This window comes from Pleurotus ostreatus, assembly GCF_014466165.1.
Source record: "Pleurotus ostreatus strain PC9 chromosome Unknown scaffold_6, whole genome shotgun sequence".
NCBI lineage: Eukaryota > Fungi > Basidiomycota > Agaricomycetes > Agaricales > Pleurotaceae > Pleurotus > Pleurotus ostreatus.
Window position 1 is genome coordinate 1,614,186 of NW_023503161.1, and position 15,710 is coordinate 1,629,895.

General features: G+C 50.6%; 9 protein-coding genes across 9 annotated transcripts; 2 read left to right on the top strand and 7 right to left on the bottom strand.

Annotated features, from left to right (window-relative positions):
- Window positions 1–485: 485 nt before the first annotated feature.
- On the bottom strand, window positions 486–1,003 carry PC9H_008796 (uncharacterized protein; the record flags this gene model as incomplete). The annotated part of the gene is made up of 2 exons (XM_036778304.1): window positions 486–710; window positions 845–1,003. The coding sequence occupies 2 exons, from the start codon at window positions 1,001–1,003 to the stop codon at window positions 486–488; spliced, it is 384 nt and encodes a 127-aa protein (XP_036629732.1).
- Window positions 1,004–1,315: 312 nt separating this feature from the next.
- Window positions 1,316–2,270, top strand: PC9H_008797 (uncharacterized protein; the record flags this gene model as incomplete). The annotated part of the gene is made up of 3 exons (XM_036778305.1): window positions 1,316–1,485; window positions 1,542–1,752; window positions 1,809–2,270. 3 exons carry the CDS (start codon window positions 1,316–1,318, stop codon window positions 2,268–2,270), a joined length of 843 nt encoding a protein of 280 aa, XP_036629733.1.
- Window positions 2,271–2,567: 297 nt separating this feature from the next.
- On the bottom strand, window positions 2,568–2,923 carry PC9H_008798 (uncharacterized protein; the record flags this gene model as incomplete). Its single annotated transcript, XM_036778306.1, has 3 exons — window positions 2,568–2,705; window positions 2,762–2,839; window positions 2,891–2,923. 3 exons carry the CDS (start codon window positions 2,921–2,923, stop codon window positions 2,568–2,570), a joined length of 249 nt encoding a protein of 82 aa, XP_036629734.1.
- A 1,747-nt stretch (window positions 2,924–4,670) lies between these two features.
- Window positions 4,671–7,821, bottom strand: PC9H_008799 (uncharacterized protein; the record flags this gene model as incomplete). The annotated part of the gene is made up of 14 exons (XM_036778307.1): window positions 4,671–5,121; window positions 5,249–5,326; window positions 5,389–5,487; window positions 5,563–5,927; window positions 5,987–6,255; window positions 6,345–6,397; window positions 6,452–6,585; window positions 6,641–6,792; window positions 6,844–6,956; window positions 7,009–7,112; window positions 7,169–7,300; window positions 7,358–7,456; window positions 7,504–7,594; window positions 7,646–7,821. 14 exons carry the CDS (start codon window positions 7,819–7,821, stop codon window positions 4,671–4,673), a joined length of 2,316 nt encoding a protein of 771 aa, XP_036629735.1.
- A 468-nt stretch (window positions 7,822–8,289) lies between these two features.
- On the top strand, window positions 8,290–8,655 carry PC9H_008800 (uncharacterized protein; the record flags this gene model as incomplete). The annotated part of the gene is made up of 1 exon (XM_036778308.1): window positions 8,290–8,655. The coding sequence occupies one exon, from the start codon at window positions 8,290–8,292 to the stop codon at window positions 8,653–8,655; it is 366 nt and encodes a 121-aa protein (XP_036629736.1).
- A 233-nt stretch (window positions 8,656–8,888) lies between these two features.
- PC9H_008801 (uncharacterized protein) lies at window positions 8,889–11,030 on the bottom strand (the record flags this gene model as incomplete). Its single annotated transcript, XM_036778309.1, has 11 exons — window positions 8,889–8,985; window positions 9,043–9,180; window positions 9,254–9,397; window positions 9,450–9,531; window positions 9,602–9,812; window positions 9,856–9,874; window positions 9,944–10,050; window positions 10,114–10,201; window positions 10,255–10,542; window positions 10,592–10,796; window positions 10,850–11,030. The coding sequence occupies 11 exons, from the start codon at window positions 11,028–11,030 to the stop codon at window positions 8,889–8,891; spliced, it is 1,560 nt and encodes a 519-aa protein (XP_036629737.1).
- A 649-nt stretch (window positions 11,031–11,679) lies between these two features.
- Window positions 11,680–12,514, bottom strand: PC9H_008802 (uncharacterized protein; the record flags this gene model as incomplete). The annotated part of the gene is made up of 2 exons (XM_036778310.1): window positions 11,680–11,916; window positions 11,972–12,514. 2 exons carry the CDS (start codon window positions 12,512–12,514, stop codon window positions 11,680–11,682), a joined length of 780 nt encoding a protein of 259 aa, XP_036629738.1.
- A 939-nt stretch (window positions 12,515–13,453) lies between these two features.
- On the bottom strand, window positions 13,454–13,961 carry SMD1 (mRNA splicing protein smd1; the record flags this gene model as incomplete). Its single annotated transcript, XM_036778311.1, has 3 exons — window positions 13,454–13,755; window positions 13,807–13,883; window positions 13,948–13,961. 3 exons carry the CDS (start codon window positions 13,959–13,961, stop codon window positions 13,454–13,456), a joined length of 393 nt encoding a protein of 130 aa, XP_036629739.1.
- A 154-nt stretch (window positions 13,962–14,115) lies between these two features.
- On the bottom strand, window positions 14,116–15,464 carry PC9H_008804 (uncharacterized protein; the record flags this gene model as incomplete). Its single annotated transcript, XM_036778312.1, has 5 exons — window positions 14,116–14,223; window positions 14,277–14,366; window positions 14,414–15,138; window positions 15,191–15,323; window positions 15,372–15,464. 5 exons carry the CDS (start codon window positions 15,462–15,464, stop codon window positions 14,116–14,118), a joined length of 1,149 nt encoding a protein of 382 aa, XP_036629740.1.
- Between the last annotated feature and the right edge of the window lie 246 nt (window positions 15,465–15,710).

The window sequence follows — 15,710 nt, forward strand, 5'->3', positions numbered from 1 at the left end:
GTTGACTCAGCACCAATGGCGATGGTATGGGGGGTGCAGGTTGGCCGTAAGGATGAGCACAAATGTTAATTGTGGTCGGGGTCAACCTTGATGAGATTGTCAACGATCTGTCGGTCCCGTTTTCTGATGGCCCCTTCAACTTGCCTGATTCAGAGTTTCGGATGTTTTATGTAAGTGCGCACAATTGGCAGTCACAATTGACGGTAAGTAGGCCTCATAATTGTTGAAGCTGAAGTGAGTGGTTCCCGGAGAAGCACAACAGCTCGACAAAGGAGGACGAGTGCACATTAGAGTCCTGTTGCAGAAATGAGTGCCCTAGGACTTGAACAAGAAGTAAATTGAGCTACTGATCAAGATTGTACGTGGACTGTAACCAGGACAGTTGAGGGTCTGAGTTCTGTGAGATCAGAAGAGATTCTGCGTCATTTGTCGTTTAGACGTTGTCAAGCTGATAAGTAAATGAGCTGGCGGGAGTCAGTCGTTGGTCAGTTGCACAAATCGCCGAGGATTGAGGGCGGAGGAAGGCGGACCGACTCCTCCACGCGAGCCGGGATGGCCATGACAACGTGGCTGTAGCGTGGCTCGTTCCGTCGCCGAATGTCATGAACCATAATCCTCTCTGTCCTGCCCGATAACCCCACCTTAATTTTCGCAGACCCAATGGAGGAACATGGTTGTTGCGGGGTCTCCGTTGCCATACCCTCCCTATTCTATGCGACAGGCCCCAAGCGAGCAAAAGGTCCAAAATATTCGGAAATTTCAGTATTTTTCACTGTTGCCTTTTTCATACCGTTGATATTCCACACAAGGACATATCCATACCGCGTCGCTGGACAGGGCATACCTCCTCGAAGGTCATGTCATGCATGGCGTTTATCATTTTACCACGATAATATGTTATTCCAGGAACGAGTGGTTCTTCGTAGATGACGATAGAGTTGCGATATGGTTGAACCTCGTCCCTGAGGCCTGAGCCATGATGATCGATGAATCTCGTATCCATGTTATGTTATTTAATGCATAGGGCTCCGCTATCCTGGACATTCGAGAAACTCCCCATCTCGGACAGATTCGCTTCCCTCCTGGAGTAGTTTTTGGTAACGTACCTTGACAATCGCGGCTTACCTAGAAACCTCCCCCACGCGACCATGGGACTGGGTTTCTCCACAGGTCTCCCGATTACATTTGCTTCTTATGGTCGATTGTTTTCTTTCCCTAGAGGGACGCCGCCAAATTTCTGGCCTTGCCACACAAACAGTTAAAGGCAGCGCGATCTTTGCGTCTATCCGAACCAACGCCATCCCGACAGCCACCAATGGTCTACCGCCTTCCAACCCACCTCGAATCCTTTGTCCCCCCGCCTTCTGCTCAAGTTCTTCAGTCGAGGCCTTGGCGGGGTGCCCTTATCATCAGCGGCATGCGTGCCTCCGACAAGGGCAGTAGTCAAGAGATTCGCATCACTGCAGTGGAGACCGACGGCGATAAGTCAGTCATTTCGTTATTTTTGTTGTCCGATCAAGATTAGTAACTGAGCTTTCAAGCACTCGCAGTCGAATGGACCTGTGGCCTCAACAATTCTTCGCTCGCATCGTTCACGAACAAGTCATCTTGCAAGATGTCCAAGCCTGGGTCAGGCGCAATAACCCACCACTCTGCACATTCATGGCCGACCGATTACGTGACCCCAACGGGAATACCGTCAATCAAACCAACTTTCGTTCACTATCCCGGATCCTGTTTGACAGTCAAACCGTACGCACATCTGATATCTTCCTGTGCTTGGCCCAGCGCTAACCAATTCGGTTTAGGTTGCCATCGCATCTTGGAACACTGACAAGATCGAAGGGGCTGGCATGATCATCTATCCTTCGCAAAACTCCAGTGCCTTGCTCGTCGGCGCACTATTCTTATACGCTCCTTTCCCTGATTTCATTATGAATGCAGCACCATTATCGCCTGGTATAATTTCGCCGTCCCCGCGACACCAATATCCACAGCATGTCGCCTCATCCTCGGGCCCATATGCTTCTAGTTCACGCCATCACCAAACTAGCTCTCCCCAACGTCACGCTACGGGGCACCCAGCTAGCCAATCGGACCCTACCAACCCTGGTCTTAGGCATGATCAGTATCGGTACATCATGCCTCGCACAGTACCGTCCAACTATCCCGGCTCTTCCACCTCTGCCAGCGACCCAGCCTGGTCTAACGTCAAAAACGAGGACGACCCCGCATACCCGTCTAGTCATACCCATTACCCGTCCCAGTGATCGTAATATCATCCAACAACCGCAGAAATCAATCATAGACTGCACCCTGCTTTCGCTTTCGAAACTGTAGCAAATGTCTCAGCAACCCCCGGTGATACCCACTAGATACCCCACCACCGCCCAATGTATCAAAGTCGCTCCCTGCTCTTATTTATCCATTAGACAACTCCGTCGCTCGTCCATCCGAAATATCCCCTTGTAGCTAGCATAGTCTGAAATGCTCTCTCTGAATGTATCTCTAGTCTCGTAGTCCAATTCTGTGCATACTTTCCGCGATCAATATATACATGTTGATCTTCAGTTCCTACGAGGGGACTCCTGCAGGGCAACACTCTCTTCGCCTTCTAGTTTTCGGGAATTGTGTCTGGCTTCCCCTTCTTGCTTGTATTGGCGTGGCAGTAGAGCCAAGCCAAGCCCGTACAGGACCCAAAAGATCTACATTCATCGATGATTTCAGCAACCAGTCCCCAGAAGCATGCAGCTTGGCTTACGATGACAAGAGCCAACCATGCGTTCTTCGCTGACATCGGGACTTGGTGCAGGCCGCCAGTCAATAACCATTCGGTGTTCTGATTCGATTATCAACGCTGAGATCTTGGATACGCCATAAGGCTACTCACCAGTCCATAGTGCACCTTAGGTTGATGACGCATGGTGAGCGGTTGGGCGTGATCCTGACCGAGAGACATACCTGATATGCTGCCAGGGCCAAGATGACGAGCCCTAATATTGCATGGAAGTAGTTCTGAGGAGGACGAGACCCTTGGACCAGGACGGCTTGTAGAAGTGGATAATGAATCCAATGAGAATTTGGATGATGTATAGGATTAGCAAGGCAATTCCAACTTGCTACAATAGTCGAGGTCGGAAGTGACTTCTTCACTAGAGGACGAAGACTTGCCTTAGGGCCCGGTCTGCTCGTCGAGATGTCAGTCCCTCGGGCCTGGGGTTGGCGGAGATTGAACTTGACAAAACCTAGCGCTGGAGTCTGCTCAGGGCGCTTGGGAATCGTCACAAATAAGTCACAGACATCATGGTGGGAAAGCGGCAATAGATACAAAGTAAATACATGCAAACTTCTGCTTTCGGTATTTCTTGTATTTCTTGTCGGCGACCTGAAGTATCCCGGCTCAGTAGGTGATATACTAGTCCAAAAGAGTTTAACATGTGGTACGTTGGTTTAGCGGTTTGCGCGCTTGAGTACTACTTTTTAGCACGGAAAGGTTGCGGGTTCGAGCCACGGATTGTCCTTTTTTCACTTCTTCGTCCTGCTATCTCACCACTAACATTCATTAATAAATAAACACCACAAGCTGTAGTACTGTTTATTGGAGGGAATAGATAATGCAGTTGATACAAGGTGCCACCAGGTATATTAACGCTGACATAATAATGTGACAGGAAGGTCCTAACCCACCCGCAAACCCCCTGGTACAGCAGACCAAACTGTCGGTTTGGAGTAGGTTTGGGCCAGGTTTGGTCCAACCGTGGGAGCCAAATTTGGCAGGTAGGGACTAACATCTCGACGAGCAGACCGGGCCCTTATGGGGGTCATCTGGCAGGACACTGGCACTTCCTCCAAGCATATCGTAACTTCGGTGACCGTAAGCCCACCCAGCGAAGATGACAGGCCCCGTAACAACGAATTGCCAAGCTGTATGTACCCAAAACCACCTAATATAGAGTTTACTTGATGATTCGTGGGGTCTAGTGAAGGAAGAAAAGTACGTACTTGTTGGTGAACGTCCTGACGTACCGCACTCCCAGAGCACCCAAAGGCAACAAGATCAGGAAGCCTGTAGTACACAAAATGGCATGTGTGATGACCGTCCTCTCTAGCGGTACTAATGGGAAGGAACTCATGTCGCGATAAGTCTTATGGATGCAACGTTGGGAGGAGGATACTGAGAGACTTTAAGGACCAGTTGAGAACACCGCCCACCTACATAAGTTATGGGCGTGGGCCAACCGCAGTAATCAACTCCTTCTGAGTGGTGCCATTCTGTTCATCAGCATCCCGGAATAGCCATGGGAAACGGATTGACCATCGGCGAGGCAGTCCTCGACGAATTCTAAGAATGAACGAGGTCGATGATTGGCTGGGTGGTGACGATAGGCCTTGATCAATTCCCACCCACTCTAATGATTACCCAACGTGTGTCAAGATGTGGCTCACAAGCTAGTAAGAATGGAGTTCCAACCTCCGGGTACGTCGACAGTCCGGTCGCCTCACTGCGTAAGTGGTCGGAACATGGGAAATGGCCGCTTGCGATGGGTATCACAAACGCGCCAAAATGATCTAGTAGCACGGCGCCTAAGACGACGTGGGTATATATATAGGCGGCACTCCGCAACAAAAATACGAATAAGAATTACAATCGACATTCATTGATCACTGAGTTACGTAGCTGCGGTTAGCCCCCGTTCCCCCCTCTTCGTAGGAATTCGAGGCATGTCATCATCGTCGTCTTCGCTATCAACGACGACCACTGCGTTCTTTCGCCGTTCGCTCCGTCGAAGGCGCTTCGCCGGTGTCTTCTCTATTTCCATCGCCTCCCTATCTCTTTCATCATCGGCACTTCGTCCGCGCTTCGAATGCCTCTCGTCGTGCAACAGTTCTGTTTCGACATCCATCTCCTCCTCTTGGCACTTGAGCTGTTCCACCCGCCGGCGACGATGACGCCCTTCGTCTGTGGTCGCTTCTGGATGGTCCATCTCCATGGCTTGATCCGACGCGCCCTCAACTGATTCGTGCCGTTTCGACTTGGCCTTGGATCTACTTTTCTTCTTCGGCTTCGGCGATGGGATGAAAGGGCGGCTATTCTTCACAGCCCAATCAATTTCGATGATTCTGGGGTACCGGGGCGCGGAGCATGCCAGAGAAGGAGCAAGCAAAAAGGCAAAAAGTCAGAACATACGATTATTAAATATCCTGTGTTAATTTACACAGGAAGACATTAATGACGAAAAGTATCCACCTCTCTTTGAGCTTGATGTTATCGGGGACGAATGATTCCGCCTTGCGGTAGAGATCAAGCGCGGCTTGGAGATCACCTCTGATGGGCAGAAAGACACAGATTAATATCTCGATTCAGCATTGAGCAGGAAGAAACCGTACTTCTCGGAACAGGAACGAGCAGCTGCAACATATGCCCGACCCATCTTCTTCTTCGATACGGGCGAGAGAACATCGGGAGCGTCTTTCCCGCCACGATCGCTATGCATATATCAAACGAATCAACGACGCACCAGTCAGTTGCCTATATAGTCAAAGGCGACATGAGCAACTTACAACTTCTGCTCAAGTTCCTGTAGCTTCGACCTCACTTCCGAATCAAGTTCCTTGTGCCTCTTGAGCACCGGCGTAAGAATCCCAGCTGGTATGGAGAGAGATATCGACTCCTTCCGAGGTGACTTGGATTTCGACTTCGCTTGTCGATGGCGTCTGTTCTCCTTCTCACTAGCGACACTACCGCTCCGTTCCCTGTCGTCGCAGTCATCGCCATGGTCACTAAAGCTCGCCCGATTCACAGCCTCAGTTGCGCGGAGTGCAAGCTCTCGTTCCATTGACAACCGCGCTCTGGCCTCCTCAGCTTGACGTTGTCGCTCCAGCTCTTCCATCCGCCGGTTAACTTCAGCTTCAACAACTTTAGCGACCTATAATACAAGCAAAGGGTATGAACATGGAGAGTGGTCATGTCAGCCATGCTACCCACCTTCTGCTCGAACTCCACCTCAGTCAATGTCAACCCCATGGTACCAGGTGCTGGTTCTTGTTTCACTGGAGGCATGACCATAGGTTGGAACCCCTGTGCGCCTGTCGCCACAACCGAAACGGATGCACGAGCTTGCTTTCGTGGGACGGGGACGAGGGATTGGCGTGCAGCACCCGTACGAGGCAGGCCTGAAGGTCCTGCCGCGCCGAATCCAAACGCTGCAGAAGAAGGGATAGTTGGGAAAGGGGGTTTCGAGACTTGTCGATGATCTGTGCGTTTTGGTGTCAACTCAACAAGTCACATCGATAGGAGCCGAGGAGCACAAGATAGGGGTAAAGAGAGAGAGAGAGAGGGATACCTTGTTCGTTCACGACAGGCTTGTTCTCTATGTTCTTCGTGCGTACGGCGAAGCTGGGTTTGCGTTTGGTAAGTTGAACAAGACATGGGGCATGGGAGAGAACGTACTTCAAAGTGTTGAGAGTATCCTGCCTGAACTTTGCCCCGGGAGCGAGGTTACATATCAACAAACCTACCGACGAACCACCCAGCGCGTCTTGCAATATGCGCGTCAGTTTGGAGTTGCGGTATGGTATTCGGGTCTGACGTTTACAAACGTCAGCAATATCGACCAAAAATAATGTCAAGGATATTCACCTGATTCGAGTTCAAGGCATGTACCACTTGGCCCAACACGCTCAATGACTTGTTGATCGCAGCGGACTCAGCCATTCGAGAGGCGTCGTTACCCGTGAGTTTATTGTTCTCAGAGCCGGCAAGGTCGACGAGGTTGATTGTTCCTGTGAGTGCTATACAAGTATAGTTAGAGAGGAAAGAGAGCTGAGGAGCAAAATAAATACATCTGTTATGCGTGCGATCGAAAATGGTGGCGCGAATAGTAAGTATTGCGTGGGAGCGGGAAGATGCGTGGTTGAGGTTCGTGGAGCCCACTGAACGGTGTTTCGTGGCTCGTCTACAGCACGGACATATTCAGACATGGAGTGACGGACAAATGCGTTACCCACGTATAAATGGCTTCAAAATCAGAGAATGACGATATGGGTTCGTAGGTGAGGTTTGCGACAAATACTTTGCCGTGTTCGTTCTCGCGGACAGGGAGTTTCGGCGCCTGGGTCCGCATTGATGTGAGGGGAATACTTGGTGCTATGGTTGAAGGGAACATACATTCTCTCTCGTGACGAGGAGGTCATACACATCATCTTTATAAATCTCCATATACGACATATTGATTGAAATATCTTCTGGAACGAGAGTTGGTGTGGCATCCACAAGTCGACGTCTGTGAGCGAAAATTGCCTACCGTAGAAGGAATGAGATAACGAAGCCCAACCGGGAGGGAAGGATTACACGCACTTGGACAGTCCTTGGAATAACGCCCGGTGCTGACTTTGAGCCTTGCATAGTATGTGTCTTTCCCGAAGAAGTAACGCCGTATGCAAAGATTGTTACCGTCTGCGTAAAGAGTGAGTGACAGCCCATGAATGCAACAGAACACCGACCATGCCCTGATATACCAAATCCACCATGGGCTGCACGTCGTTCCCGAAAATCTCTTCCTGCGTAGACGCTTCATCATAGCAGTTTGAGAACCTAGAATGTTGTGAATGAACGGACGCAAAGGTGACACAAGAAAGGACGGACTGGAACTTGAAAACTTGAGAGGTGTCTCTGGGGTTCACGATGTTGATCGAGCTTGTTCCAGCATTGCTTCCGCTGGCAACGGCGTTGGAATTGCGTATGACCTGAACACAGCCATCATCGGGTTCAGTGCCTAACCGCGGCCGCAGGCGGGCGATGATGCGAATTTTCTGAGACATGCGGAAGATCTATGGGGCGAAGGCTGCAAAGTTCGATGGGTTGGGCGAGAATACGGGTAAAGACAGTGCGCAGAAGAGAAATGAGAGCGAGGAAGGGGCGATGGAAGCAACCGCAGAGGGCGAGTCCGTTCGCGGTAGAAACCTGACACCAGAGCTCGAGATGAAGAAGGCGGGATTCAAATTGAACCCTGGAGGTTCAAGTCGCGTGCATCATGTGATCGTGTGCCTAAACTCTCTCACCTCGCGATACTTTGAAACCTCTCTTCTCTTCCACCACATCCACCACACCCCTTCCTCTAGCGTAGAATTCCTCTCTGCGGACCCCTATGAAAATATCCCTTCACTCGCTGGACTCGTCTCCGCATTCAAGCTCTATGCACTCCTCCCATGTCTACACAACATCCGAACGCTCCATATCAGTGGCTTCTGCAAAGTCAGTAATCAAGATTGGATAGATCTATACACACGATGCCCAAATGTCCACCACTTGACCGTAACACTATCTGCGACGCATTTCCTGGGAATAACGAACCGTTTCATAGGTCCCCAGATCAGGAGATTAATGATATCGCTTTGCCCCAGCTCGAGAAGTTAACGCTGCGCCACTGCTCGTTCAAAATCACTTATCTGCCGTTAGGCTTCACCGCTGCACTTGCTGAGTTTCTCAAGGATCGTATCACCCGCGGGTGCTCCCTCGACACCTTAGAAATTACCGAATGCGATGTCACGGAAGATCATATTCCTACGCTGGAAGCCCTGACTCGCGCTAAAATGGGACGGTATCACATACAGGATGGTGTTCGAAGAGTACGAGGAGTCGCCGATGACGGCTGAAGAGTACTCCCAGTGAAAGGGCCATGTTAGGCCGGCTGAAATTAGCGTCGTCTCGAAGGATGTGATGAACATGTTTGCAGACTCCGAGTTAATGGGCGAATACTGGGGAGCCGTCTCATGGAAGGAAAAAAAGGAAGTAAAAATTACACGGTTTCAAAAGTCCAAAAGGACATTCGTGCTACAGATTAACATGGTCGACAGATGTTGATGCGATTCAGATCCGATAATAAGCGTTACACAGGCAATTCGTAGCGGTCTTTCGTTTCTGCGATGATGTCGAGCACCTCAGGTGCCCTAGGTTCGAAGTCACAAAGGAAAGGCTCAGGACGCCTGTAGTCAATACTTAAATCAGGAACGGCGTCTGTGGCAACGAGATTCAACACCTACACTCCAAGCCCTCTGTCTGTCACTACAGCGGGATCGGGGGTCTTTGAGTCCTTCGAGAGGCGAACGTTGTAAGCCCACAGTATGGTCGCGATTTGGATGAATAGGCTATTGTTGGCGACGTATCTGCCAGCGCATGCCCTTTAGAATGCCAAAGTAAAAGTAAGTGAGCAGTTAGTCATCCGTAAGACGAGAGCTAGATGAGTGTACAAACCTCTGCCCAAACCCGTAAGTAACATGTCCTTCTTCCTTGATTTCTCCAGAGCTATGCTTTAGGTTGCCATCCGCATCGAGGAATCGTTCGGGATTGAAACTCTCAACGTCAGGGCCATATATAGTCGAATCGAGGTTCAGACCCCTGGTCATAGAGTACAATCAGCAGTGCCATAACGTAGCAGATATAGACCTACCATATATTGGCCATGCATATCGTACCTTTGGGCAGAAAATATCCTTCGTACCAATCGTCTTGTACTAGTCGATGGGGAATTCCTAAACGTAGTCAACAGAAGAGTTATGTAAGTCGTCAGCCAATCACGACATCGCCTATGAAATCACCCACCGATAGGGCCTACAGGTCTCCATCTCAGCGTCTCCTTCACTATGGCCCTGATGTACGTTAGCGCGTCGAAATCCTTGAACGTCGGTGTCCTATCTCGCCCGACTACACGGTCGATCTCTTCCTGGGCCTTTCGCTGTACCTCGGGATACAGAGTCATCGCCAGGACGAACCACATCATCTGGCCGGATGTCTTATTGCGGATATCGCGGGCCTAGGATCAGTCATAGTGACTAGGAAGGAAGGAACGCACTCACGGTTTCCGCACTTCCTATACTATGATTACGGTGCGCTTCGGTCAGTCGCTCTGTTGACTGCTGAAAAGGGACGTCGTATATTCCTCACTAAAGCGTTGCGCACATCCAAGCTGCCTCTCGTACTCCAGAGAAGCTCTTCTTATCTTGTTCCTCCAAGAGCGTGGATGCGACGCACGGTGGCTGGGTGCCGTCTTCCTAATACATTCAGAAAATCAGTATCTGTGATCTGGGGCTTTGTAGCAACCGGATCCAATTTACCAGACGTTTGATCACGTCTGTGAAGAGACTTTCAAACCAAACAGAGTCGCGTTTGAACCAATCCTCTGCGTACTTCCTCCACGGCGACCTTGAGAGCGAAAGCGAGATCAGTGAGGGGCTACCCAGGCAAGAGATACGTACATCCATCGCGGCAAGTGCGACATCCAAGTAAAGTATTCAACGAGGTAGGTACCTGGCATGGCGGCCTTCAAAAATCTCTGCGTGAACTCGTCGACACGCACAATTCGTGCGTCATGAGAATCGGTGACGGTGGGGAGACCGTAGATTGTAGACAAGGCAAGCGATGCACCAGCACGGTCCAAGTGTTCTTCATAGAGAGCTGGCTGCTTGCGCAGTTGGTCGATCAACAACGTCGCCTCTCTTTCCTGAAACATGAAGTACTGTCGCGCGATCTGTGGGTTCAGCGCCCTGTCGAGAGGATTGGTTACGTTCCTACAAGCGAGATATGATGACTTACTCGTGGGATGAACGCCGCATGCGCTTCCAGATGTCGTTCTGCCGGCAGAAAGCGAACACAAGTCCACCTGTCAGTATTTCAAGGACAATCCAGCGTGGGCGATCCGAGTATATCGCTGCGCGTCGATCCAGGAGGTCTGCCGCCGTTTTGTGGTTTCCAAGTATGACTGTCGGCTGCCCAGCAACGTTCAAATACAAGATCGGACCTACAGTCATTCACGTTGTAAAGGTAAACATAGTTGAAGTGAGGATCACGAACCATACTGGTGGGTCCATTGCCTGAACGTCACCCACAGACTCTTGTTATCTAACTGATGGATGTTGCCGATGAGTGGAAGTCCCGGTGGTCCTGGAGGTAGTTTCTTGTTCGGCGAAGTAACATATACACGGGCGGCTACGAACAGAAAGACGAGTATCGCAAATGCGATCCACGACTCCATCGCTTGGTGTGAAGGGAAAGCTACCAACGCAGCAGCAGGCCCACCTAAGTCCTTTTATCCACGCCTGGCTGCCTGTGGTACACATCAAGCAATGACCCTAGAACATAAACGAGTTTAGTGAGGTACATTCGCGGCGGGTGCTTTAGTGATGGGAACGTTATCAACTCCATTATTCAGCGCTAACTACTTACTACCTTGCTCGGCTTGGGTGTCGGCCACCATTCTGTGGCATATAAGGGACCGAGCTTCAGCTGAGGATCATATTAAGCTCTATGGCCACCCAAATAGTTGTGCTTCGGGCATAAGATAAACTATATTGAACGAAATAAGATTAAACAGAGAAATTCCGGAAAAGGAAGGAAGAGAAGGCCCACCTGCATGAAGAATCCGTAGCGTACTGGGGCCACAGTATGGTGACAGAGACTCAAAAGCTCCCTTGCGGTCAAAAAGTGGTGTGTGAACCCTCTCAAAAATAAGATCAGACATTTGTATAAGCTTAGCTGACCTACACGATGTATAGGCACTACATCGCAAGATACAATCAGAACAGTCGAGCCCTTTCAACCCATGAACGGGAAAAAGGATATAAACTAATTTGCATGGATAGCGATTAACAAAAGTATGTAGTGACACCGAGAATTCTGATCAATTAGACAACAAATTGTTTGAAAGCTTCGTAGCATTGAAGAATGACCCGCCGGTTATCAAGAGGCTTCATGCCTTCACTAAACCTGCGATTGGGGCGGGGGAGGTCAGGAACATGCCCGGTAACGATTGTAGGAGAGAGGGGGTATTGTCCTTGTGCGACACACTGAGACAGTTGTTCGGTGACTGGAATCTTGAAGAAACTGGGAGCTGTCCCAACCATGATTATTCCCGGGATGATCTATACCAAAGAATGAGTTAACGATGCCCAGAATTGGGTAAACGTGCAGGCTTACCTTGCTGTCCAGTTTCTCAAGTCCCGCTGCCAGCCTCCGAACGTTGTTAGTTTGGAAGGCTGCAATAGCCTCTGCGATGAGTTGAGCGTGTGGGTCTGCGCCACTGTAGAACCTTTTATCCTCCTGGACGAGGAGGATAATATCGTTGGCTGATCGATCGATGATGCAGATGTCGGGTTTTGCATACTTTGTCTCCCCACAAACGAGGAGTTGCAATTCTTTGCGGGTGCGTAATGCTCGAGGGCGATGGATGTAGCCAAGGGAATGAAAGAGGAGTACAGCGAAATCGTCGACTGCGGACTCCTCAGGCTCGGAAGGGAGCATGGCAAGATCCAATTGGGTTAGGAGATTGTATACTCTTTCGTCAACTGCGTCGTCGGCGTCAAGGGCAGTGAGAATGTCCTGGCTGACGGCAGGAGGAGGCAAGGGGACCGTGCCGAAAAACGTCTGAGCGTCCTGGAAGGATATTTGTATGTTATAGGCATTTAATTCGTTCATCGTCCACTCATTCCCGGATTTCGCAGACCGAATAATGCTGGCCATCGTGGCTGAACGTTCTGAGCGTTGTGGTGGTTTGAAGACAAGCGATAACAAATGTATTATGACCCCATTTCGTTGACGTCTGTTTGGTCCTCTCACGTGTTCATCTCTTCTCTCCGAGCCCCTGTCTCACAACCTTTCTCTCCACGCATTTATTGTGTGCCCATGTCCTCGACATTTGCCCAACTTTGCTTTCCTGTCCCTGTCCCATAATGTCCGCGCTGACCATCTATGGCTTCTTTGCCCTCGCCAAGCGATGAGGTAAACCTGGCTGGCGTTTAGAACCACCTTCTCCTCTGCCGCGCCCTCTGCCAAGCGGCTCGGATCGTGTTCCCGAGCAAGTGAGAGCAGATAATGAGCACTGAAGCAGCTCCGACGTCTGGTGCATGGGGCGAGAACAATCGAGCGAGCAGGAGAATCCTGAGATCATGGTTCCTACCTCCTTAGCCAGGTGGTCACTCGCTGCTACCATCCGTTCGGCGAGCGAGAAAAAGGATTTATAGTGCAGGCATTCCTCCAAGCTGATTTGAATTGCACGGAGAGCGATCGATAACGACACCAATGTCTTAAAAGCTTCGTGGCGTTGAAGAATGACACGCCAGTTATCAAGGGGCTTCATGCCTTCACTGAACCTACGATTGGAGAGGGGGAGGTCAGGAACATGCCCAGTGATGACAATGTTGTTAGCGTTGAAGCATCAAGAAGCATCAAGAAGAAACCGTCGCTGCGTCGTAGGCCTTACAACTCGAGGCACAGACCATCATGCGGAATATGAGCGCATGCCATTTACAGAGCACATACAATCGGATGCATTCTCATTCGTGGCGAAAATGTACAAGCGAGGGTGACAACTCTTTGACACGGTACAGGTCTATATTCCTTCATGAGGTTATCCGCTGAGCGTATAATCGGCAACGACTTACAAGTAAACATAGTTGGTGTTTAGAATCCACGTCCTCGCCCCCTTCCTCTGCCGCGTCCTCGGCCCCTGTCCCCACCGGGTCCGCCTCTGCCCCCTCGCCCACCCCTTCCTCTGTCTCCTCCGGCGTCCTTCTTATTCCGCGCACCACCTTTGGGTTTGGGAGCATCGTCAACAAGGAGCGTGTCAAGCGGCAAAGCGTCAGGAAGAACAAAGTATCGGATCGTGTTCCCTCGAAGAGAAAGAGAATCCAGAGATGTCGCGTCGCGGTTTCGCATTGACAGCTTGACGGTTTTGAGATGGGTATTCATTTGCATATCGACCCCTGGCCATTGATCGTCAGAGGGGACACGAGCAAAAGGGAGGACGAACGGACCAGTTATTGTACCATGGACGACGCTGCCGTTTTTGAGTTCGATGGTCACAGTTTCATTGTTCAATTTCATGAGAAAGCTAGCGAAGCGCCACCCATCGGTCAGAAAAAGAGGCAAATTGGGAATCGAGGAAAGGGACGTACCGTACCAACTTCATCCTGGTGAATGAGAGATGCTCGTAACTCGAGGAGAGATGGATTTGGGCGCGATGGATGCGTTTTGGTGTTTGGTTGTGTTTGCCTCCACTACTACAGACTTACAGAGAAAGTTGCACATCTACGGTAGATACAGATAATAAGAGGATATGAATTTTACACTTCCTCCTCCTCTTCGTCGCCTGAAACCTCGGCATTCTCCTGCTCGGCCTTGCGCATGATTTGTTCCAGATCTTGTTCTTCCGTTTCCGAAACGGCTTTTGGCTATACAAATGGTGAGTAAGAAAGAGGTCAAGTAATTTACAGCGACAGCGTACCTTCATCTTAACGACTAGCGATCCTCCCTGCTCTTCGATCGTACTCTGGATGGCTTCGATCGCGCGTTCCAGGCGTTCCACAGCAGCGTACTACTCGCCAGATCAGCTACCACCCGCCTCAGCTACTTTAATCTCACCTTATCCGTAGCGTTCGTGCTCAGAACATACAGCGGTGGGGCCACTAGTTTGGCTTTGATTGGCACCTCGGTTGTGCTTCCCACCTTTTCGCCGTTCTTCAGTGCTTTCTTGATAGCATCGATGCCCGCTTCGGTGTAACAGGTGACCTCAATGTCGGATCGTAGTTTGATAGGTTGGGGGGTTAGACGACGCGCGATCGTTGAGGTGAGGATTGTGATGGTGGATGGCGGGATCACGATGCCAGGCGACGAATTGGGTGTGTTCGGTGAGGCGGGGATGGATGCGAGGGATGCGAGAACTGTTTGCTGCTCTGTTAACATTAGCTTGAATGCATCGTACGGATGTCCGTATTTCCGACCCAGAGGCCAGGCGATCTGTTCGTATAATCTCTCGAGCTTGTCTTCTTCATTCGGGCTACCCTTGTAGCCTCCGGTAGCGACACCCGCCGCGGCTTCTTCGTCACCCTCTTCGCCATCGCCAGAGGGTTTACCCTTGCGGGGTCTTTTGGTTTCTTTTTTGTCACCCTCGGTATCTACTTCAGGGTGCGCTTCAGCTGAATCGGTAGCGGGAGTCGTAGTGGCGGGGGCAGAGGAATCGTCTGTTACGGTGACTTTTGAAGCAACGTGCCGCATGATCGAGGCGACTGTCTTTGATTTCATGTACCGTTCTTCGCATTTTGTGATATCCTCTGGCGAAACGCGACGTTTTGATAGATCAATGTAACCTGAGAAAGCGAGTCAGACATAATTGTGGGATGATGAGACAGAAAGCGGCACCCTTTTCTTTATCCACCCTCAGGACGACAACGACCTCGTTTCTGCCGACACGGATGAGTTTCTGGATGGATCGGATACGCCTGCGCGAGAGCTCTGAGAGCAGGATCATGCCTTCGATGTTGTCGTATTCGAGCTGGTCGAGTCATCAGATATCGGTGGGCTACAGGCGGGGCATACTCACCAGCTTGACATACGCGCCCATCTCTGCGATCTGGCGCACCTGGACCATGACCAGCTCATCGACCTCGGGGTATTTCTGCTCGTAGTAGCGCATCGCGTCCGAGCTTGCTTTCGACTGCAATGGTGATGGACTCGGATGCACTTGTCGTCCAAACATCGCCAAGCAGGCGGCCCCTATTCCGAGCTTCACGTGGTTTGTGAGCACAAGGTACCGAAAACAGTTTTTTGTCTCCAGCGCAAACACGGACCACGGTAGTACGACAAGGCGCAATCCCACTTCGGTGCGGTGTCACGACAGCCTTCTTTGATCTCTTCCACATATCCTTTTCTCTCGTACGAG